Source organism: Salvelinus alpinus, chromosome 12 (genome assembly GCF_045679555.1).
Source record: "Salvelinus alpinus chromosome 12, SLU_Salpinus.1, whole genome shotgun sequence".
Taxonomy (NCBI): domain Eukaryota; kingdom Metazoa; phylum Chordata; class Actinopteri; order Salmoniformes; family Salmonidae; genus Salvelinus; species Salvelinus alpinus.
Genome location: NC_092097.1, coordinates 5,827,083 through 5,851,723, shown reverse-complemented (window position 1 = coordinate 5,851,723; position 24,641 = coordinate 5,827,083). Strand labels below are relative to the sequence as shown.

The following is a 24,641-nucleotide window of genomic DNA, read 5'->3' as shown; positions in this document are numbered from 1 at the left end:
AGAAGAGGACTGGCCACCCCTCATAGCCTCGTTCCTCTCTAGGTTTTTACCTAGGTTCTGGCCTTTCTAGGAAGTTTTTCCTAGCCACTGTGCTTCTACACCTGCATTGCTTGCTGTTTGGGGTTTTAGGCTGGGTTTCTGTACAGCACTTTGTGACATCGGCTGATGTAAAAAGGGCTTCATAGATACATTTGATTGATAGATTGTTAGTCCCCACGAGGTCAAATGCTACTTTTAGGGGGTTAATGTTAGAATTAGGTTAAGGGTTATGGATAGGAGCTAGGGTTAGGTTTAAGGTTGTGGTTAGGTTTTTGGGTTAAGGTTAGGGTAAGAGTACAGGTTAGGGAAAATAGGATTTTGAATGGGACTGAATTGTGTATCCCCGCAAGGTTAGCTGTACGAGTGTGTGTGTGTGTGTACACAGTGTATCATACCTCTACAGTAGTCGTTGGGATCCTCCTGCTCCTCGTCATCAGAGCCCAGTATCTCCTCATCCTGGTCTGGGATAGGAGAGTCATTCTGCTTGGACGCACCTCTGTACAGCACTTTGAGATATCAGCTGATGTAAGAGATATCAGCTGATGCTTTATAAATACATTGGATTTGATTTGATACTGTATGTTGACAGGTAGATATTTCAGTGGACTGGATAAATCACCTTTCTGCTGCTCCCTTGGAAAATGGATTATCATCGCAATGGGACTCATCTGGTTAAATAAAGCATCAATTAAATAAAATCCTCACGCCTTGCCCCTTTTCATAATCTGTCAGTTTATTATGAAAAATACAATCTCTTGTTTCCCCCCTCTTTAATCTGATTATTATGTTTGTTTCCCCCCCCCCCCCCTAGGAATTATGAATAATGAATGCTGCTGTTGTCTGTTTAGCGGTGAAACGGTAAAATCACCAAGCCTTGAAATTACACAGCATGGAGCTGCAGAGACGTGGCTTCCTGAGTGTTATTGTCAAGGAGGCTCGTTTGTTTATTAGGGGCTTGAAAAGCCTCAGTGAAAACTAACTAATGACCTTGTTGGTGAGGTGAGGCAGGGCCGTACAGAGACATTTGGAGGCCTTTATTTTCTGCAAAATCAAGACTATAGCCTACTGCTCAAATAGCCGGCAAAGAGGGGTGGGTTATTAATTTATCATGGCGAATGTATATTATGTAAATCAGCTAGCTAGTTAGCTATGCTGTTGAAACCATCTAACTAGTATTTAACGGTGATTGGCGTTTGTTCTGTTGCTGGCATCTTGCTTTTAGGCCTACTAAGAAACAGTCCATATGTTCCTGACTGTGAGATGACACATGTAACTCAAAAGGGAGCCACATCCACACTATCGTTCGGCAACGGTAGCTTTTGCCAGCAGGTCGAGTGCAGTGCGCGCTCGTGTGAGGGCAGAATCTACAAGATTCAAAAATGAGAAATAAGCTAGTTTGCAATTCATTTAAATAATAAGAGAGAAAATAGACTACAAGTGAAATAAAAATTGAATCATTAAAAAAATTCTGAAAGGGCACTTTTTTCATAGGAGGGCAAAAGGGCAGGTGCTTAGGCAACCTGATGTGCGTGTGTGCGGCTTAGTTGGTAGAGCATGGTGCTTGCAACGCCAGGGTTGTGGGTTCGATTCCCATGGGGAATACAAATGTGTATACTCTCACTACTGTAAGTTGCTCTGGATAAGAGCAGGTGCTCAGTCTGCTGAATGACTCAAATGTAAATGTTATTGCTCCTCATTAAAGGCCCGTTGCAGTCAAAAATGTGATTTATACAGTATATATTCCCACACTATGAGGTTGGAATAATACTGTAATGATTATGATAATGCCCTTTTAGCTGTTTGAAAATACCCGCTGAAATATCAGCCTGTTTTGGTGGGATGGTGTTTTGGCCTGCCTGGTGACATCACCAAACGGTAAATGAGTTAATAGACCAATAAGAAATAGAGTTCCAAACCTCTCTGCCAATAACAGCTAGTTTTCAGTTTTCCCCTCCCTACTCAGACCACTCCCAGACAGTCCTGTCAAAAATTATTGCTTGAGAAATGTCTCTTTGCTAAGAAGCTATTTTCTGTTTCTTTTTGACCGTTTTAATTGAAAACAATCACAGTCAGGTTCAGTCTTACCTAGACATGATTTGATATTGAGATCAAAAGCAGTTGCATTGGACCTTTAAGAAAAGGCTGTAATGATCATTGCTCTCTGTCTTGTTTGATGTTTGTTTTAAAGCAGTGCAGAACAAACACACACACGATCACAACACCTGCCTCAGGACATGTTCCTCTTTTCGGCTTTGACTGATGAGTCAATCCACAGCGGCAATCTTACGCGGCTTGAACCCAATTACTCAGAATGTGTGTTTGTGTGCGTGCATTTGTGTTTTCTAAAAGGTTCTTAAGGACACCCGTCTTCTATAGCATCTCTGACCACTCAACCAAGACATTCCACCACACTAATTACATAAATAATGACCAACAGCTAAAGTTCAATAGCCTACAACAGCTCCGTGTATTACTTATAACAATGGACAGATGGTGATTCGTTGTTATATTTCTACCATGTCTCTTGTGTGTTACACCCATGAGCCACATAGATAGGTGCTGTAGATTGCCTAACATCTGTAATGGGTGTGTTTTCACAATGCAAATAGTGATTTATCAGTCTGTAAATTGAAGCCACGCGTTTGACTCTCTGGTCTATGACAACCTTGAGCAAAAGGTGCTTCAGTAACATCCGTCTGTTGTTGTGGGTTTTCTGTCGTTCCAGAACGATCAAGATAGAGGTGTATGACTGGGACCGAGATGGCAGGTGAGTGCATGTGATGGTCGGATAGATTAGGAGGAGAGGGAGTGTAAGCCAACAGTTTGTAATCAATATGTGTTCTCATGGATTCACGATGTTGACTTTGTCTTTAGTAGTCATTGTATTACACTGAGTATACACTGAACACCTTCCTAATATTGAGTTGCACCCCCTCTTTCGCCCTCAGAAAAGCCTCAATTCATCAGGGCATGGACTCGACAAGGTGTCGGAAGTGTTCCACAGGGATGCTGGCCCATGTTGACTCCAATGCTTCCCACAGTTGTGTCAAGTTGGCTTGATGTCCTTTGGGTGGTGGACCATTCTTGATACACACGGAAACTGTTGAGCGTGAAAACCCAGCAGCGTTGCAGTTCTTGACACAAACCGATGCGCCTGGCACGTACTACCATACCCCATTCAAAGGCACATCATTTTTTTGTCACCCTCTGAATGGCACAAATACACAATCCGTGTCTCACGGCTTAGAAATCCTTCTTTAACCTGTCTCCTCCCCCTTTATCTACACTGATTGAAGTGTATATAACAAGTGACATCAAATAGAGGATCATAGCTTTCACCTGAATTCACCTGTTCCTAATGTTATGTACACTCAGTGTATGTTTCACTAAGAGTTTATTATTGGTCCACAGGAACCTGAATGTAATATAGCCATGTTTATCCTATAACTTTCACTAGCTCAAACCTAAATGAATGGTGAAACAAAGTCGTAAAGATGATGTTATTGAAATTACGGATGTCTTCCCGACTTCTCCCCGTCCTCCCTCCACCTTCTCTCTCCTGTGTTCTCTCTTCTCTCTTGTTCCCTCTCTTCTGCTCTCTCCTCTCTTGTCTTTTCTCCTCTCTCATCTCTCTGTCAGCCATGACTTCATAGGGGAGTTTACCACTAGTTACCGGGAGCTGGCTCGAGGCCAGAGCCAGTTCAATGTCTATGAGGTGAGCTTTTCCTTCATTTCTTTCATCAGATAGCTTCTGTTAGGGGGTCATAAAGTTTAGGGGCTGCGTCCCAAATGTATTTTATTTAACAAGAATAATACCCTTGATGTCCTCTTTTGCAAGGGGGACCTGGGCAAGGTCGGGTGATAACTAATGCCACCCTATTCCCTATACTGCACTACTTTTAACCAGGGCCCATAGGATTAAAGTAGTGCACTAAATAGGGAATAGGGTGCCATTTGGGATGCAAACTAAAACTCCTCAACTTTCAGTCCTCCAGGATCACAGATGAAGTGTCTGTTGTTTTCCTTCCATGCTGCCTTTTCTTTACGCCTCTGGTCTAAATTGATGACTAATTGACTGGGAAACCAATGTTACTGTTGTCCTCAAGCATTAGAGTTCTTGAGCAATTAGGAATGTGTATAGAAAGTCTTACCTTATCCTATGACTGTTGCGTTGGGTATTAAATGTCTTTCCAGAGGCATTCCTAACACGTGTTTTTGAGGGGACTCTATGCATGACATGCAGGTGGTTCAAAGACAGCGTTACAAATATGTCAATGCCCTTACTGCATCACAACTCTCCTCCTCTCGTCCTCCATCACCCCTCCGCCCCCACTCCTCCTCCCCCGTCCTCACCCTCATTCACCCTGCTCTATTCTTGTTTATGTGTTTATTTTGCAGTAGAACTAATGAATGCTCCTCTCTGATCCCTCTGGTCCCTCCCGACACACACACGAACGCACAGGTGCAAACACACACACACACAGTTCTGTTCTGTCAGGATTATAGAGAAACCATCTCTGCATCGTATAACGTCAGCAGAGATTTATTCCATGCATTCATAATTCCCTTTGTTTAAGACTGTGTGTGTGTGTGTGTGTGTGTGTGTGTGTGTGTGTGTGTGTGTGTGTGTGTGTGTGTGTGCTTCTGTCCCCAACCAAGGAGGGCCTACAGTAGCACCTAGATCTTCTGCACAGATTCTGTCAGACTTGGGCCTTAACAGTGAATCTCAGTAAGACAACAATAATGGGGTTCCATAAAAGTCCAGTTACCAGGAACACAAATACAAATTCCATCTAGACGTTACCCTAGACAACACAAAGAACTATACCTGCCTCGGCCTCAACATCACCACCACAGGTAACTGTGAAAGATCTGTGAGACAAGGCAAGAAGGGCCTTCTACGCCATCAAAAGGAACATACAGTACAATGTGCACAACGTAAAACACCAAATAATGCATGCAGAGCAGAATTAGCACGATACCCGCTAATGATCAAAATCCAGAAAAGAGCCATTAAATTCTACAACCACCTAAAAGGAAGCAATTCTCAAACCTTCCATAACAAAGCCATCGCCTACAGAGAGATTAACCTAGAGAAGAGTCCTGCAGCACATTTAGACCCAACCAAATCATGAGAAAACTAAAAGATAATTACTTGACAGATTGGAAAGACAGAGCAAAACTGGAATGTTATTTGTGCCTAAACAGAGAGTATACAGTGGCAGAATACCTGACCACTGTGACTGACCCAAAATGAAGGAAAGTTTTGACTATGTACAGACTCGGTGAGCATAACCTTGCTATTGAGAGTGGCCGCCGTAGGCAGACCTGGTTCTCAAGAGAAGACAGGCTATGTGCACACTGCCCACAAAATGAGGTGGAAACCGAGCTGCGCTTCCTAACCTCCTGCCAAATGTATGACCAGCTTAGAGAGACATAAACTCAGCAAAAAAAGAAAAGTCCTCTCACTGTCAACTGCGTTTATTTTCAGCAAACTTCACTTGTGTAAATATTTGTGTAAATATTTGAGCGTAACAAGATTCAACAACTGAGACATAAACTGAACAAGTTCCACAGACATGTGACTAACAGAAATGGAATAAAGTGTCCCTGAACAAAGGGGGGGTCAAAATCAAAAGTAACAGTCAGTATCTGGTGTGGCCACCAGCTGCATTAAGTACTGCAGTGCCTCTCCTCCTCATGGACTGCACCAGATTTGCCAGATCTTGCTGTGGGATGTTACCCCACTCTTCCACCAAGGCACCTGCAAGTTCCTGGACATTTCTGGGGGGAGTGGCCCTAGCCCTTACCCTCCGATCCAACAGGTCCCAGATGTGCTCAATGGGATTGAGATCCGGGCTCTTCGCTGGCAATGGCAGAACACTGACATTCCTGTCTTGCAGGAAATCACACACAGAACGAGCAGTATGGCTGGTGGCATTGTCATGCTGGAGGGACATGTCAGGATGAGCCTGCAGGAAGGGTACCACATGAGGGAGGAGGATGTCTTCCCTGTAACGCACAGCGTTGAGATTGCCTGCAATGACAACAAGCTCAGTCCGATGATGCTGTGACACACCGCCCCAGACCATGACGGACCCTCCACCTCCAAATCGATCCCTCTCCAGAGTACAGGCATCGGTGTGATGCTCATTCCTTCGACGATAAACGCAAATCCGACCATCACCCCTGCTGAGACAAAAACGCGACTCGTCAGTGAAGAGCACCTTTTGCCAGTCCTGTCTGGTTCAGCAACGGTGGGTTTGTGCCCATAGGCGACATTGTTGCCGGTGATGTCTGGTGAGGACCTGCCTTACAACAGGCCTACAAGCCCTCAGTCCAGCCTCTCTCAGCTTATTGTGGACAGTCTGAGCACTGATGGAGGTATTGTACGTTCCTGGTGTAACTCGGGCAGTTGTTGTTGCCATCCTGTACCTGCCCCGCAGGTGTCATGTTCGGATGTACCGATCCTGTCCAGGTGTTGTTACACATGGTCTGCCACTGCGAGGACGATCAGCTGTTCATCCTGTCTCCCTGTAGTGGTGTCTTAGGCATCTCACAGTATGGACATTGCAATTTATTGCCCTGGCCACATTTGCAGTCCTCATGCCCCCTTGCAGCATGCCTAAGGCACATTCATGCAGATGAGCAGGGACCCGTGCCATCTTTCTTTTGGTGTTATTCAGAGTCAGTAGAAAGGCCTCTTTAGTGTCCTACGTTTTCATAACTGTGACCTTAATTGCCTACCGTCTGCAAGCTGTTAATGTCTTAACGACCGTTCCACAGGTGCATGTTCATTAATTGTTTATGGTTCATTGAACAAGCATGGAAAACAGTGTTTAAACCCTTTACAATGAAGATCTGTGAAGTTATTTGGATTTTTACGAATTATCTTTGGAAGACAGGGTCCTGAAAAAGGGACGTTTCTTTGTTTGCTGAGTTTCTTTCCCTCAGATTACGCAGACCCACAAAGAAATCTAAAACATATCTAGTGAAGCACAAACACCATTGTATATACAACCCATATTTATGTACATTTATTTTCCCCTCTGTACTTCAACTATTTGCGCATTGTTATAATACTGTACATAACCATAATATAACATTTGAAATATCCCTATTCTTCTGAAACTTTTGTGAGTTTAAGGTTCACTATTCATTTCCGATAGTTTATTTCACCTTTGTTTATGATCTATTTCACTTGCTTTGGCAATGTAAACATAGAGATTTGCTGACACAGGGCACACACACACACACACACACACACACACACACACACACACACACACACACACACACACACACACACACACACACACACACACACACACACACACACACACACACACACACACACACACACACACACACACACACACACACACACACACACACACACACACACACACACACACACACACACACACACACACACACACACACACACACACACACACACACACACACACACACACACACACACACACACACACACACACACACACACACACACACACACACACACACACACACACACACACACACACACACACACACACACACACACACACACACACACACACACACACACACACACACACACACACACACACACACACACACACACACACACACACACACACACACACACACACACACACACACACACACACACACACACACACACACACACACACACACACACACACACACACACACACACACACACACACACACACACACACACACACACACACACACACACACACACACACACACACACACACACACACACACACACACACACACACACACACACACACACACACACACACACACACACACACACACACACACACACACACACACACACACACACACACACACACACACACACACACACACACACACACACACACACACACACACACACACACACACACACACACACACACACACACACACACACACACACACACACACACACACACACACACACACACACACACACACACACACACACACACACACACACACACACACACACACACACACACACACACACACACACACACACACACACACACACACACACACACACACACACACACACACACACACACACACACACACACACACACACACACACTCACACTCGCCGGCCCATCTTTTAGACATCACCTTGCTTCTGTACATGGTGTTCACCATTAGTATTACCTGGCAGTGGGACAGGAACAGTGACAGAAAGGTCCTTTAGTTTCAGCATCAGCAGGTCTCTTTGCTGCCTGCGTGTCAACCAGATTGTCTTCCCTAGATTAGATTAGGGCCTGTCACTGTCTGTCACTTCCAGGCCCCTTGGCGCTACAGGGGACCTTAATGAGACCAGGCAGCTTTTGTCTTTGGAAGCACAAACGAGAGAGGGATTTTTCTTTCGACTTTGATTCTTACTTTGGCACCGAAACCTCCAGTGAATCTTCTACTCATCACTCTCTCTCCCTAATTGTCAAAGGACTAATGTTGTCTTGGATCTGTGGTTTGATGTAATCTAGGGCTAGTTTCCCAGACTCAGATTACAGTAGACCTACTTCTGGATAAAACATCTTGCTCCTTGCAATGGGGAGCTAATGCGAGTCCTCAGTTCTCAGTCACGGTTACACATCACTCAAGTATGGTTCACCGAACCATCTCCACTACACCTCCATTAGACATGCAGCATGTGTGCCTCTCCTCTGTTTGTTCATGCGCCGACAGTCAGTTCCCTACCATCAGTCTTCCTCCCACATCCAGCCTGTCAATAGTGTGGATCTGGCCCTTTCTCCAGCCCCATCTTCCAGTCCTGCCTTCCATCAGTCAGACCTGGGTTCAAATACTTTTGAAATCATTTTAAATACTTCAAACTTTTCCTCTAGTCTGCCTGGAGTGCCAGATGGGCGGGGTTTTGACTTTTGCAATTATTCTATTGGTTCCATTGTGCCAGGCAAGCCCAATCAAACCCAGCTAAAGTATTTTAAATTATTTCAAATAGTATTTGAACCCAGGTAATGCTTCTATCCATTAGAATGCCTCTATGGTGACCCTCCCTCCTACACACCCTCTCATTATGTTGGTTACAGAACTTAATTAGGGAGGAACAGAGATGGACAGGGAACAGACGGAGAGAGAGGGTGGGGCGGGGGATGCAGGGAGGGGGGGGGGGTGGAGAGAGAGAGAGGGAGAGAGAGAGAAAGAAAGGGAAGCAGAGATGAAGAGGGAACGGGTGTGTATATGTGAGGAGAGAGAGAGAGGGGGGAGAGAGAGAGAGATGGGGAAAGAGAGAGGGGGAGAGGGAGAGGAGAGAGATGGGGAAAGAGAGGTGTGAGAGGGAGATTGGGAGAGAGAGAGAAAGATGATGGGGAAAAGAGATAGGAGAGAGAGAGAAAGATGGGGAAAAGAGATAGGAGAGAGAAAGAGGAAGGGAGGAGCAGAGAGATAGAGAAAATAGATTGAGAGAATTAGACAAAGAGGCTTCTTGGAAAAATACAGTACGTATACATTTGACAGTTGACTAATGGAACATGAAACATGTATCACACCCTCTCTCTCTTTCAGAGAAACAGCCTTTCCCCTACAGGAGATGTATGGTACTACACTTCTCATCGCTGCCTCCTTTCTTACATAATTACTTGTTTTTTTTTCCCTTCCTAAAAGCCCCCTGCTCTGAGGAGAATTCCCTCCATGTCCACCATCCTCTAAATCTCTCCTTAACGTAACATAATTGCGTATTCTTTCCTCTCTAATTTGGTCATTTCGTTTCTTCTCTTAGGTGGTGAATATCAAAAAGAAAATGAAGAAAAAGAAATATGGGAACTCTGGAACGGTGATTATAGCCTAGACATTATGAGCGTTGCTGTCATCCTTCGCTACTATCCATCCCTCCCTCCCCCTTTCTCTCTCCCTCACTCCTCACTCGCCTCCTCTGCACTTTCTTCTTCTGGTAATTATGATGGTTTTCTCTGATGGTTATCTGGGCTCTGTTGAAAGGAGCAGCACTACCAACCATAGACGGTGATTGTCAACGCAGGTTTTGCTCATTAACTGGTATCTCCTCTTCTCTCGCCTTCCTGCTAATTAAAACTTGTGAAAGTGAAAGATGAAGAACACACATGTCTGTCCGCTTCAGCTGTCTAAAGACATTAGACAATAGTGCCCATCTCTGTCAGAGAAACACGCAGAGCAGAGCGGTGAGTTCTTAGAGCCAGCTAACTAGCTAGTGTACTGTACATTGTTTCGTAACATTGACAGATGGAGGGAGGCTGTCGAGGGAGGAGGGGTGAGTAGGTAAAGTAAAGTTAGCGAAGCGATCGAACAAGCGAGGGTGAGAGAGGTACTTGAACAATGACAACAGCAGAGAAACGTGGGAGGAAGGAGACGGAAGAGAGGAAGAAAGGAATAAAGAAAGAAAGGATGGAAGGAAGAATATGAACGTCTCCCCTCACACCCCAGGAGAGATCAGAGAGTGGGAGTAGTGGAGTTAGCATCTCATAGCACGCGGCGGCTAATGTGATATTGGCTCGCTACGAAGACTGATTACAGGGCCCAGATCCCACGTTCCCATCTGCTCTCTCTCTCTCTCTCTCTCTCTCTCTCTCTCTCTCTCTCTCTCTCTCTCTCTCTCTCTCTCTCTCTCTCTCTCTCTCTCTCTCTCTCTCTCTCTCTCTCTCTCTCTCTCTCTCTCTCTCTCTCATATAAACCCAGATGGAGCTGTACATACGCATCCCATCCTCTCTCTCTCGCTTAATGTTGTTCTATCTATCTGTCTCCCGCTTCCCCTCTTTCTCCCCTCTCCCCCGTGGTTTCAGAGAGTGTAGTAATGAACTCATCAATCATCTACAGTATGTGTCTGTGATGAGAGTAGGTTGCACCCCGCCACATCCCACGTCTTGTTTCAGGATGAGGAGGGTGATGGGCTATTGGGTGGCGTGGCTCCGTGTGAGTCAACATATGCTGCTGGTCTGTGTGCGTGCGCGTGTGTGTATTGAGAGGTCTGGATGTGAATGGGTACTGAGGTCTCATGTTTCTGTTTGTGCTTTCTCTCCCAGGTGACCCTCCTCTCCTTTTCAGTGGAATCAGAGTGCACCTTCCTGGATTACATCAAGGGAGGGTGAGTGGGAGGAGAAGGGAACACACACACCACATACAACACAAACACATACACACCCCACACTCTGTGATATACACAATTTAAACAAAAGTATGTGGACACCTCTTCAAATGTGTGGATTCGGCTATTTCAGCCACACCCGTTGCTGACAGGTTTATACAAGCGTTTCGCTACACTCGTCTTAACATCTGCTAACCATATGTATGTAACCAATAACATTTGAATTGATTATGCAATCGAGCACACCGCCATGCAATCTCCATAGACAAACATTGGCAGTAGAATGGCCTTACTGAAGAGTTCAGTGACTTCAATGTGGCACCGTCATAGGATGCCACCTTTCCAGTTAGTTCGTCAAATTACTGCCCTGCTAGAGCTGCCCTGGTCAAATGTAAGTGCTGTTATTGTGAAGTGGAAACGTCTAGGAACAACAATGGCTCAGCCGTGAAGTGGTAGGCCTCACAAACTCACAGAACAGGACCACCGAATGCTGAAGCGCATTGTGCATATAAATCGTCTGTCCTCGGCTGCAACACTCACTACCGAGTTCCAAACTGCCCCTGGACTCAACGTCAGCACAATAACTATTAGTTGGGAGCTTCATGAAATGGGTTTCCATGGATGAGCAGCCGCACACAAGCCTAAGATCACCTTGTGCAATGCCAAGCATCGGCTGGTGGTGTAAAACTCTCCGCCATTGGACTCTGGAGCAGTGGAAACGCGTTCTCTGGAGTGTTGAATTACACAGTCCGACAGACGAATCTGGGTTTGGCGGATGCCAGGAGAACGCTACCTGCCCGAATGCATAGTGCCAACTGTAAAGTTTGGTGGAGGAGGTATAATGGTCTGAGGCTGTTTTTCATGGTTCGGGCCAATTAGTCAGAGTGAAGGGAAATCTTAACACTACAGTGTATAATGACTCTAGACGATTTTGTGCTTCCAACTTGGTGGCAACAGTTTTGGGAAGGCCCTTTCCTGTTTCATCATGACAATGCTCCCGTGCACAAAGCGAGGTCCATACAGAAATGGTTTGTCGAGATCGGTGTGGAAGAACTTGACTGGCCTGCACAGAGCCCTAACCTCAACCCAATCACACACCTTTGGGATGAATTGGAACGCCGACTGCAAGCTAGGCCTAATCGCCCAACATCAGTGCCCGACCTCACTAATGCTCTTGTGGCTGAATGGAAGCAAGTCCCCCCTGCAGCAATGTTCCAACATCCAGTGGAAAGCCTTCCGAGAGAGTGGAGGCTGTTATAGCAGCAAAGGGGGGGACCAACTCCATATGAATACCCATGATTTTGAAATCCGATGTTCGACGAGCAGGTGTCCACATACTTTTGGTTATGTAGTGTACTTTTATGCACATCCACAGCATCGTACATCTCTCAGCGCTTATCCCTGACAGGAATTATTCCAAGCATTAATGATTTCCTTTCTTTAAGACATACATTCTAGGCCATATATACTGTACGTACATACATATGTACAGTAAATAGATGTTAATAACCCACAAATAATATCCTTATAGCAATACACAGCCTGGCATAAATCCCATATCTAAACAGCCTAGTTTCTAAATAACAGATGGCTACACACGTTGGCGGTATCGACTTTATTATGGTGGTGAAGTGTCCCTTCAAGTCATCGAGGACAATGCTCGAGGACAATGATCACAACATCCGTCACAAGGAGAGAGGTGACATTTCAGAGGTTTCAGGGCTTTTCAGATGTGACAGAGCTCACTGACACCCTTCAGCTTTGGTGTGTTGACAGTCGGTAGCCCCCCCCCCCCCCAGCTGGAGGGCTCTAACAAGAATAATGACACTTCTACTCTACAAGATCAAACATTACCTGACCTCTATTCTCTGGGGAATGAAAGTTGAGACAAATGCAAGGACGAAAAACAGGATGGGTCTAGGAAAAACCAACTATCTATGAAAAGATATTCAGCTGATGAAAATGAGACTTATTGAAAGCTTATTGAGGCCTTCATCAGATAGATCAGGATGTTCCCCCTGGCTATGACCAATCCTCTAGAAACCACTTAGGACCATCAGGGACCGTTTAGGACCATCAAGCCAATGCAGACACTTGGGATAAAAAGCCCTTAACTTCATAAAAAGGTTATCTCTCTCTCTCTCTCTCTCTCTCTCTCTCTCTCTCTCTCTCTCTCTCTCTCTCTCTCTCTCTCTCTCTCTCTCTCTCTCTCTCTCTCTCTCTCTCTCTCTCTCTCTCTCTCTCTCTCTCTCTCTCTCTCTCTCGCTCTCTCTCTCTCTCCCTTTCTCTCAATACACTTCAAAGGGCTTTATTGTCATGGGAAACATATGTTCTCTCATTCATTCATTCACATCGACTGCAATGGCCCGTTCCATTCAGGATCACAATAAAGGACAGGGGGGTAATGAGGTGAGAGGATAAATGGCCCTATATCTCTCACTTTCTGGTTATGGTTTATGGCCCCTCTTAGGAGGGAAATGGTTTAAACTACATCAGCCACATCTTGACAGAGAGGAGAAACGTTTTGAGATACGAGATGACTGGGAAGGAATGGGCGAAGGGAAAAAAGGTTGGGTTAAATTCAGGGCGACTGAAAGGAAGGACTATAGATAGAGCAAAGTGCATTGAATATTGACCTGGATCTATACTGACTGGGCAGGGCAATGTGTCAGAAATGGGTTTTACAATTCATTTTGAAATATCGTCCAGAGTCTAGTGGTAGCACGGCTGACTTGGGACCACACATTGGCCCTTGCGCCATGGGGCCAAGGCACACCCCGCCTGTGCCTTCATGTGTGTATTTATCTTCCCCCTTGCCGCAACCCTTTCATTCGTGACATTCTATTTCAATAAAGAGGAAAATACAACAGCAAAAAAGTTTGTGCGTAAGCAAGTGAGCCTGTGCACTGCGGAGTGATCTAGGGTATTGGTAGTGGGTGTTGTGTACGAAGGAGATGCCGACAGTAAATTGATTAAGTGCCAGCTCCAATCAAAAGAAGAAACTGCAGCAGATGCAGCCAGTCTAGTGCAACTACTGGGAATAGTTTGAAAACACCTCAAACAGTACTTAGGAACACACCCACACACACACAGCACCCGGGCTACCTCCCTACGTCGTAAAGAGAACACTCCAAGGAATGGTAGCACTGAATGCAAATGTATAGAGAATACAGACTGAAGAATGGAAGGCAAGGTTGTATGTACAGTTAGTCAGTCAGGCAGGAAGAAAGGGTGTCGATTTCTATGTTAACCCCAATGCCAGAGCTTCTTACTGGACATAGGTTCTCTGTCAGACCCAATGTCAGAGTACTTATTGGACACGGGGTCACTTTTATGAAAAGAGACTGAGAGGAGCTCCCCTGCTACCTCCTTTCTCTCACTCTGATTACACACACTGACCTTTACCTATTCTCACACACATGGCCACACACACACACACACAGCTGGGGAGGGAGGGAGATCTGACAAATCTAGCCTGGTTAACCAGACTGATAAGAGAAATTAAGCAATGCTGAGCTCAGTATTCAGTCTGGTTTGCCCAGGGAAGGTGTTGTCAGGGGAGCTCGGCTCCTCATAACTATTAATGAATACCTGGATCCTAGAGGTTTGACCGTCACATCTCTCCTCCCTCCATTTCTAACTCTATAGTGACCACGTAGGGACCATAATATAGTGGCTAGATCCAGACACCAGTAGCATGTCAAATGTAGAGTTGAAAGGTATTCAATTTTGAGTTTGCATCCCAATATTGTACTTTATATACATCACAGAAGACTGAAATATTAAAAAAAATATTCGACATAGAAATACTGGATTTTAGTCCTAAAAAAAAATACATCTTTATTAATAACATTCCACTCATGAGGCCAAAGGGGCGCCTTTGGTCATTAACTGCAAGAAAAAGCTGCTGGAAAGTTCTCTAATGTAAAATATGTAAAGTGTGGTGTTCCGCAAGGCAGCTGTCTTGGTCTCTATTTTTACCAACGATCTACCACTAGCCTTAAACAAAGCATGCGTGTCTATGTACGCTGATGTTTCAAGATTATACACGTCAGCAACCACATCTAGTAAAATCACTGCAACCCTAAACAAAGAGTTGCAGTCAATTTTGGAATGGGTTGCTAGTAATTAACTAGACCTGAACATACAGTATCTAAAACTAAAAGCATTGTATTTAGTACAAATCATTCCCAAAGTTCTAGACCTCAGCTGAATCTGGTAATGAATGATGTGGCTGTTGATCAAGTTAAGGAAACTAAACGTCTTGGTGTTACATTAGATTGTAAATGGTCATAGTCAAGACATATTGGTTCAAATGTTGTAAAGATGGGAAGAGGTCTGTCTGTGATAGAGAGATGCCCTGCTTTTTTAACACCACATTCGACCAAACAAGTCCTGAGCCGGCTCTGGTTTTATCACATCTTGAATAATATAACATACAGTTCTGACAGACGTACATACCCCACCAGACATGCTACCATTGGTCTCTTCACAGTCCCCAATTCTAAACAAATTTAAGGCAACACACAATATTGTATAGACCCATGGTTACGTGAAATGCCCTTCTATCTCAAATTTCTCAATCAAACAACAAAATCAGCTTAAAAAACGAATAAAACAACACCTCCCCTATCTGACCTAAATAACTTGGATGTCTATGTAAAGTAATATGTTTCTCCTAAGTGTTTTGTCAGCATAGCACCTTTTTCATTTCTATATTTATTTTAAATGTATGTAGCTCTGTCCTTGCGCTGTTCTTGTCTGTTCTTGTTTCATGTTTTGTGTGGACCCCAGGGAGAGTAGCTGCTGCTTTTGCAACAGCTAATAGGGATCCAAATAAAATCCCAAATCTGTCCATCCCTCTTTCCATCCCTCCCTCGATCCCGAAATATGAATATTATATATTTGACTCTTTCTTATTGTTGTTTTCTTTCTGGATTGATCTCTAACGAGGTTGTCTGGAGTTCATTCTCACTCATACATTAGCGTTGCGGCTAAAGAGCATTTATGGTTATGTTTCTCTTAAGTGCTCCAGCAGTCTAATTGCTTGTTATTCAGCTCAATGTGAGGATGTCATGCACCTCTCGCCCCTGCTCCTCTTCCTAAAGGGAATAAGAATAAGAATTTTCAGTCCACACACACACACACACACACACACACACACACACACACACACACACACACACACACACACACACACACACACACACACACACACACACACACACACACACACACACACACACACACACACACACACACACACACACACACTGATATAGAGTGAATTAATTACCAGGGTCACTTAAATATGATCGTGACTACAGTGCAATTAGCAACAATTCCCATGTATTAAATTTACATTCTGTGTGTCTGTGTGTGTGCATGCGTGTGCTTGTGCACGTGTGTGTGTCTGTGTGTGTGTCCAGAGAAAAAAATCTTTAGTTTGTGCTTTGCGTATATTTATCTGGTGGTGTGTAATGGAGTTTGTCTTGTAGGTGTGGTTACCTGTACTTCTCTTGTTGATTTTTCACTCTCTCTTCTATATCCTCCTTTCAGGACCCAGATCAATTTCACTGTGGCCATCGATTTCACTGCGTCTAATGGTAAGGGATTCTAAAGGCTGTGTGTGTGTGTGTGTGTGTGTGAGAATGTGGTGCGCCACTAGGGGCGATAAAGACCACCGTTACTCAACCCACAAACAAAAGCTCAAACAGGGAGTACCTGTGACGTGCTCTGTAGAAGAAGGGCCTACCGAACCAGAAGCTATGCTGCAGGACTGCTTTGCTAGTGCTGACTGGAACTCCGCCGATAGCATCGACGAGCTAACCACCTCCGTCATCAACAAATGCATCGCCGACGTCATCCCCACAGTGAAGATTTACTGCTTTAGCGTTCAAAAGCCCTGGATGAACACTGAGGTGCGCGTTAAGTTAAAGGAACGAGCTACCGCTCACAGGGCTATCACAGCCAACCCTGAGGCTACGGCTGATGACACAAACGCATACAAGAAGTCCCGTTACGACCTCCACAAAGCCATCAAACAGGCAAAAGGGCAATATCAGAACATGGTGGAATCCTGCTATACCGGCTCTGACTACCTAGCCATGATCTGCACAACGATGCCTCTCTACCAGCATTTTTTGAATGCTTCGATAACAACACAGAACCCTGCATGAGGGCCCCCGCTGATCCGGAGGAATGGTTGATCTCTCTCCGAGGCTGATGTAAGATTTTTAAACGGGTCAACACCTTTAAGGCTGCCTCGCGAGTGGCGCAGTGATCTAAGGCACTGCATCGCAGTTGCTAGCAGAGCCACTAGAGATCCTGGTTCGAGTACAGGCTCTGTCGCAGCCGGCCGCATCCGGGAGACACATGGGGCGGCACACAATTGGCCCAGCGTCGTCCGGGTTAGTGGAGGGTTTGGCCGGCAGGGATGTCGTTGTCCCATCGCGCTCTAGAGACTCCTGTAGCGGGACGGGTGCATGCACGCTGATACGGTCGCCAGGTGTACGGTGTTTCCTCCGACCTATTGGTGTGGCTGATTTCCGGGTTAAGCGGGCATTGTGCCAAGAAGCAATGCAGCTTGGTTGGGTCGTGTTTTGGAAGACGCATTGCTCTCGACCTTCGCCTCTCACAAGTCCGTTTGGGAGTTGCAGGATGAGAAAGACTGTAACTACCAATTGGACACCACGGAATTGGGGAGAAAAAGGGGTAAAAGTACAAATATATATATATATATATAATAAATAAAAACACTCTTAAGGCCGCAGGGCCAGACGGTATTTCGGGGCGTGTCCTCAGTGCATATGGGCTCCCGTGTGAGAGCACTAAGGTAACCGGCCGTGATTGGGAGTCCCATAGGGTGGCGCACAATTGGCACAGCGTCGTCCAGGTTTGGCCGGGGTTGGCCTTCATTGTAAATAAGAATTTGTTCTTAACTGACTTGCCTTGTCAAATAAAGGTTAAATAAAATAATGTGCAGACCAGCTGGCAGGCGTCTTCACAGACTGGTTACCTTCATTCCTCTTCCCAAAAACTGCCAAACTGCCACATCTGTCATAATGAAGTGCTTTGAAAGGCTGGTGATGGCACACATCAACTCCATTATGCCAGACAACCTGGACCCACTCCAATTTGCATAGCGCCCCAGAAGGTCAGGTGGAAAATTGCCAGAGACAAGCCACCCGAGACATGACTGTTCTCCATGCTCCCGTCCGGCAGGCGGTACCGGTGCATCAAGGCCAACAGATTCCTAAACATCTTCTATCCCCTGGCCATAAGGCTATTAAATGGCAAACAACTACTGCTCTCCATCTCCCACAGACACGCCACACTGACTCTATGTCCATCCACAGGTCTCTACCCACTCAGACACACACACACCTTCACTGTCACTCTTACTCGCATACTCATTACTAACGCCACACTGCTGCTAAAATGATTATTGATTAGATGTATTACTACCACTACATTACTGTTCATTGATTGCCATTAGTATATATCTATTTTATCCTGCTACTGGTCACTACTACTCCTGTTTACATTACCATTAATATATTCCTGCTCTCAGTCACTTTTCAGTCCTGTTTACATGTACATCCACCCATCAGGGCTACAATAAAAAAAATTAAACTCTAATCCAGAGCAAATTACAGGAGCAATTAGGGTCAAGGGCAAATCAACAGATTTGAATCTTGGAGATTCAAACCAGCCACTTTTCAGTTACTGGCCCAACTCTGTTAACCGCTAAAACTACCTGCCGCCCTACACTGACACTCTTGCACACACGCACACACACACATTAACACCCACACACTTACACTTATACACAGTCACTCACCGCCACGCACCATTTATACTGCTGCCACACTGTTTACTATTATTATTATTTATCCTGCTACCAGTCACTTTCTCCTCATTTCTGCCTATGTACAGTATATAAGGTATCTACCTCAAATACTCCAGTATCCCATACATTGTATATGTGGTACTGCCACTGACCCTGTACATAGCTTACATTCATATTTTTTTCTTTCTCTTATTTTCTATTTCTCTTGTTTAATTTTGTATTATACTTTTCTTATTCGTTATACTATTTTGATATTGAATACTGTACTGTTGGGTAGGGCTTGCAAGTTAAGCATTTCACTGTACTTGTACATGTGACTAATAAAACTGGAAACACACACACGCAAAACCTCACTATTCATCCGTACTATACGTGTTGCTCTGGGTTTGGGTCGCCCCCTGCCTTTCTTCCTGAGTGCCTATGGTCAATACCACCACGCTGTGCCTGAAATGGATGACCACTGTGCCCCATAATAGCACTGCTTCAGAGACCAAATGCCACCCAAAATGGCCGAATGCACCCTCCTTACCACAGTCTAAAAGGCCACACTTAAGTTTAATCACTCCACTTATTTGGAGCCTCTAGCTCAGCAGTTCATTTTCTATTTCCCACCCTTCCATTAAGCTCCTAGCCTATCAGAGTATTCCTTCCTATTCCCAGTCATTGTGTGACGGGGTTGGTGAGAGCAGGTGGTAGTTTATCTCTGAAGGGTTGAAGAGAAGGAGAGTTCTAAATCCTTGTGATTTTTTTTGAGCTGTGTTCAAATCAAAATCAAATCAAATCCAATGTTATTTGTCACAATGCGGCGAACACAACAGGTGAAACAGTGAAATGCTTACTTACAAGCCCTGAACCAACAACGCAGTTCAAGAAAGAGTGAAGAAAATATTGACTGAAGACACTAAAGCAAAAAATTATAAAAAGTATACAAGAAAATAACAATAACAAGGCTATGTACAGAGGGTACCGGTACCGAGTCAATGTGCAGGGGTACAGGTTAGCCAAGGTAATTTGTACAAGTAGGTATGGGTAAAGTGACTATGCATAGCTCATAGACAGCGCGTAGCAGCAGTGTAAAAACAAATGGAGGGGGGGGGGGGGGCGTCAATGTAAATAGTACGGGTGGCCATTTGATTAATTGTTCAGCAGTCTTATGGCTTGGGGGTAGAAGCTGTTAAGGAGCCTTTTGGTTCTGGACTTGGCGCTCCGGTACCACTTGCCGTGCGGTAGCAGAGAGAGCAGTCTATGACTTTACCATTTTTGGGCCTTCCTCTGACACCACCTAGTTAGGGCCTGGATTGCAGGAAGCTTGGCCCCAATTATGTACTGGGCCGTACACACTACCCTCTGTGGTGTCTTACGGTCAGATGCTGAGTAGTTGCCATACCAGGCGGTAATGCAGCCGGTCAGGATGCTCTCGATGGTGCAGCTGTAGAACTGTTTGAGGATCTGGGGACCCATGCCAAATCTTCTCAGTCTCCTGAGGGAGAAAAGGTGTTGTCGTGCCCTCTTCACGACTGTTTTGGTGTGTTTGGACTGTGATAGACGCCAAGGAACTTGAAACTCTCGACCCACTCCACACATCCCCGTCGATGTTAATGGGTGCTTGTTCGGCCCGCCTTTTCCTGTAGTCCATGATCAGCTCCTTTGTCTTGCTCACATTGAGGGAGAGGTTGTTGTCCTGGCACCACACTGCCAGGTCTCTGACCTCCTCCCTATAGGCTGTCTCATCGTTGTCAGTGATCAGGCCTACTACTGTTGTGTCGTCAGCAAATGTAATGATGGTGTTGGAGTCATGTTTGGCCACACAGTCATGGGTGAACAGGGAGTACATGACGGGACTAAGCACGCACCCCTGAGGGGCTGTTGTTGCCTACCCTTACCACCTGGGGGCGGCCCGTCAGGAAGTCCAGGATCCAGTTTTAGAGGGAGGTGTTTAGTCCCATGGTTCTTAGCTTAGTGATGAGCTTTGTGGGCACTATGGTGTTGAACGCTGAGCTGTAGTCAATGAACATTCTCACATAGGTGTTCCTTTTGTCCAGGTGGGAAAGGGCAGTGTGGAGTGCGATTGCGTCGTCAGTGGATCTGTTGGGGCGGTATGCGAATTGGAGTGGGTCTAGGGTTTCCGGGATGATGGTGTTGACGTGAGCCATGACCAGCCTTTCAAAGCACTTCATGGCTACCGACATGAGTGCTACGGGGCGGTAATCATTTAGGCAGGTTACCTTCGCTTCCTTGGGCACAGGGACTACGGTGGTCTGCTTGAAACATGTAGGTATTACAGACTCGGTCAGGGAGAGGTTGAAAATGTCAGTGAAGACACTTGCCAGTTGGTCCGCACATGTAGTAGGATCAGTAGGATTCATTCAGCCGGTGTAGTAGGATTCATTCTTAATCCTGTATTGACGCTTTGCCTGTTTGATGGTTCGTCTGAGGGCGTAGCAGGATTTCTTATAAGGGTCCGGATTAGTGTATATATTGAAAATATATTTCACAGTGGTTTAGATGGTACAGTGATTCTCTAGTCTACACTATACATTTCGTGTTTTGTGACATAAACTGAAATTAAATGAACTATTCGAATTTTAGCAACCAGAAAATTGCGTAAATAGCTTGCAAAAAGTTTTGAGAATGACACAAATATACATTTTCACAAATTCTGCTGCCTCAGTTTGTATGATGGAAATTTGCATGTACTCCAGAATGTTCAGTTTATGTCACAAAACACGAAATGTATAGTGTAGACTAGAGAATCACTGTACCATCTAAACCACTGTGAAATATATTTTCAATAACCCAAAATATTGTATTTTTAGCTGTTTGAAGCTTGTGTACAAAACCAAAAGTAAAAGAACAAAAAGTATAGAAATAGCACACATAGAACCAGTTTTAGACTTGCTTTTAATGAGAATGGCAGATCTATAACTCACATTTCTATATGAATTTGTGATCAGATGAATTGTAATTAATTGCATAATTGATTATGCAAGAATGGGCTGCCATCAGTCAGGACGTGGCCCAGAAGTTAATTGACAGCATGCCAGGGTGAATTGCAGAGGTCTTGAAAAAGAAGGGTCAACACTGCAAATATTGACTCTTTGCATCAACTTCATGTAATTGTCAATAAAAGCCATTGACACTTATGAAATGCTTGTAATTATACTTCAGTATTCCATAGTAACATCTGACAAAAAATATCTAAAGACACTGAAGCAGCAAACTTTGTGCAAATTAATATTTGTCATTTTCAAAACTTTTGGCCACGACTGCAGATAATGCTTAAATTTGGAATGTTATTATATAAATTCAATAAAAGACAATAATTAGTTAATTAAGCAAAAAAGTACAAATCAGTTGAAATCCTAGTTCGGATGTATTAGACTTTATAATTGCAATGGGGGCATACTGTATGCACTGTACTGCCTTACCTATGGATCTTGGGTCCACGACATGGCATATCAGCCTACTCAGTGACACCCACAGAACACAACTGTGAAGAGTTTACACACACATTAGTGTCGTAGCTCTTATTGATCAACCAATGGTGTGTTAGATACCACCCACCAACGTTTGATTGACACCCCATTATTATCATATTGGAGGAAGAAATAAATATAGAAATGAATGAAATTATTTAAAGTTTGAATAATTAGATAATACATAGGTAAATAATTAGATACATACAGATGGGTCGAGAAAATGAATGAATTATGGTCAGCACTTTAGTATTCCCTTGCTCATTTATTTAATTATGTGCGGATGTATTTATGTATTCATTTATTCATCTATTTAAGTGTGTGTTTATTTATTTATTTCCAATTATGGCAAGTTTGTCCTCCGCAATAGCATGTCACTAAGAACACCAGCGCATAGCTTGTGCATGGCAGCCATCAGATAATGTGTGTACAGAACCTGATTGACTAAATAGACTGCCATGTCTTACGTAGAGCAACATATTCAGGCTGATGACAATACTCTGGGTTTCTGCATGAACCTGCTGCGCTTGATGTAGTTGCAACAGCATTCCAGCCCCCTTCAACAATGAACAAACTGGTCATACTGTATATTGACCTATGCCTTCTGCCCCTTCCCTAGGTAACCCATCCCAGTCCACTTCTCTACACTATATGAACCCGTACCAGATGAATGCATACGCCATGGCCTTGAAGGCTGTAGGGGAGATCATCCAGGACTACGACAGTGATAAGATGTTCCCTGCCTTGGGCTTCGGAGCCAAACTGCCCCCGGATGGACGGGTCTCACACGAGTTCCCACTGGTGAGTCAAACACAGAGCCCTTTCTGGTCACTTGTTACTGAACTGAACTGGACAAGATTGGACTAAACTGGACTGGACTTGACTGGGCTTGAATTGACTTGACTCACCAAATTCACCTGGTGATTGTCCACTCCAGAAAGAAGATATTGATTTATTAAATACAAGAGATTTTACCCTGTTGATTGTTTCTCCTCTCCAGAAGGTGAGAGAAGCCCGACTTTAACGGTACAGATAAACTAGAGCAAACTGTTTTCAACCTGTTGATTGTTCTGTTGTTTCTCCTCTCCAGAACGGTAACGTAGAGAACCCTTACTGTAACGGTATAGATGGCATCCTGGAGGCCTATCACGAGAGTCTGAAGACTGTTCAGCTCTACGGACCAACCAACTTCGCCCCTGTAGTCAACCACGTGGCCAGGTAATGGACGCATACACGCGCACAAACGCACAAATGCAGGCGCGCGTTTGCAAACACATACATATACACACGTCCATACAGGCAGACTCATGCACACATGCACACTCATATACACACATGCTGTACACACAGGCAGACATAAAGGCACACACACTCACAAGTCTGCTGTCACAGATGATCAGCAGTGGAAGCCAGCGTGAAATGCCTCGTTCTCTGCTGCTGTCAGAGATCAGCCTTGCCGTCTAGTTGTTCGACTACAGTAATCCCAGTAATTCACACTCAGTCTTCCATCCCCGGGCTTCACTCCTGTTCTGACCCCAAAGGCTGTGACGATTGGCCTTTTAATGGACAGAAAAACCCCAAAACACAGGATGTGACACACATTAACGCCCTGGCTCTGTGAGCGAATGAATCAATTACTGACTCGCCAGGCTGGCGGCGGAGCACTCGACGTAAACATATCAACATAACTCGGAGAGTCAGAGAGGGCAAGCACTCTGATCACATTAGAGGAGGAGTGGGAAGTGGAGAAATGAGAGATGCATGCAGACTCTGCTGTACACACACTCACACGCTAGGGATGGCGGTTAATATGGAAGGAGGGATGATGGGGTACACACACTCACACGCTTGGGATGGCGGTTAATAAGGAAGGAGGGGTGATGGGGTACACACACTAGGGATGCGCGGGTTGACTCGTAACCCGCATTACCCGGGGTTTAGGTCCATGAAATACAGTATTGTGTGGATGAGGAACGTGTGGGTGCTGGTCGGGTTGAATAAAGATAAAACAATTGCACACAAAAAAAATCATAAATGTATAATTCCTGTGCAATTCATATCAATAGGCTACGTTGAGGTTTTTCTTTCAGAATTTTTTATCTGCCGTTAGTGTGTAGCCGAAGCTTTAGGGCCT

At 44.8% G+C, this 24,641-nt stretch overlaps 1 protein-coding gene across 2 annotated transcripts in view; it reads left to right on the top strand.

Moving 5' to 3' along the window:
- LOC139536523 (copine-5) overlaps positions 1 to 24,641 on the top strand; it is a 201,506-nt gene that overhangs the window by 155,826 nt on the left and 21,039 nt on the right. For both annotated transcript variants that reach the window (XM_071337084.1, XM_071337083.1), the window contains 7 exons: positions 2,765 to 2,806; positions 3,679 to 3,754; positions 9,842 to 9,895; positions 11,118 to 11,179; positions 16,739 to 16,785; positions 23,127 to 23,308; positions 23,598 to 23,725. In XM_071337084.1, coding sequence (XP_071193185.1) covers positions 2,765 to 2,806; positions 3,679 to 3,754; positions 9,842 to 9,895; positions 11,118 to 11,179; positions 16,739 to 16,785; positions 23,127 to 23,308; positions 23,598 to 23,725 — 591 coding nt within the window. The remainder of the gene's footprint in view (positions 1 to 2,764; positions 2,807 to 3,678; positions 3,755 to 9,841; positions 9,896 to 11,117; positions 11,180 to 16,738; positions 16,786 to 23,126; positions 23,309 to 23,597; positions 23,726 to 24,641) is intronic.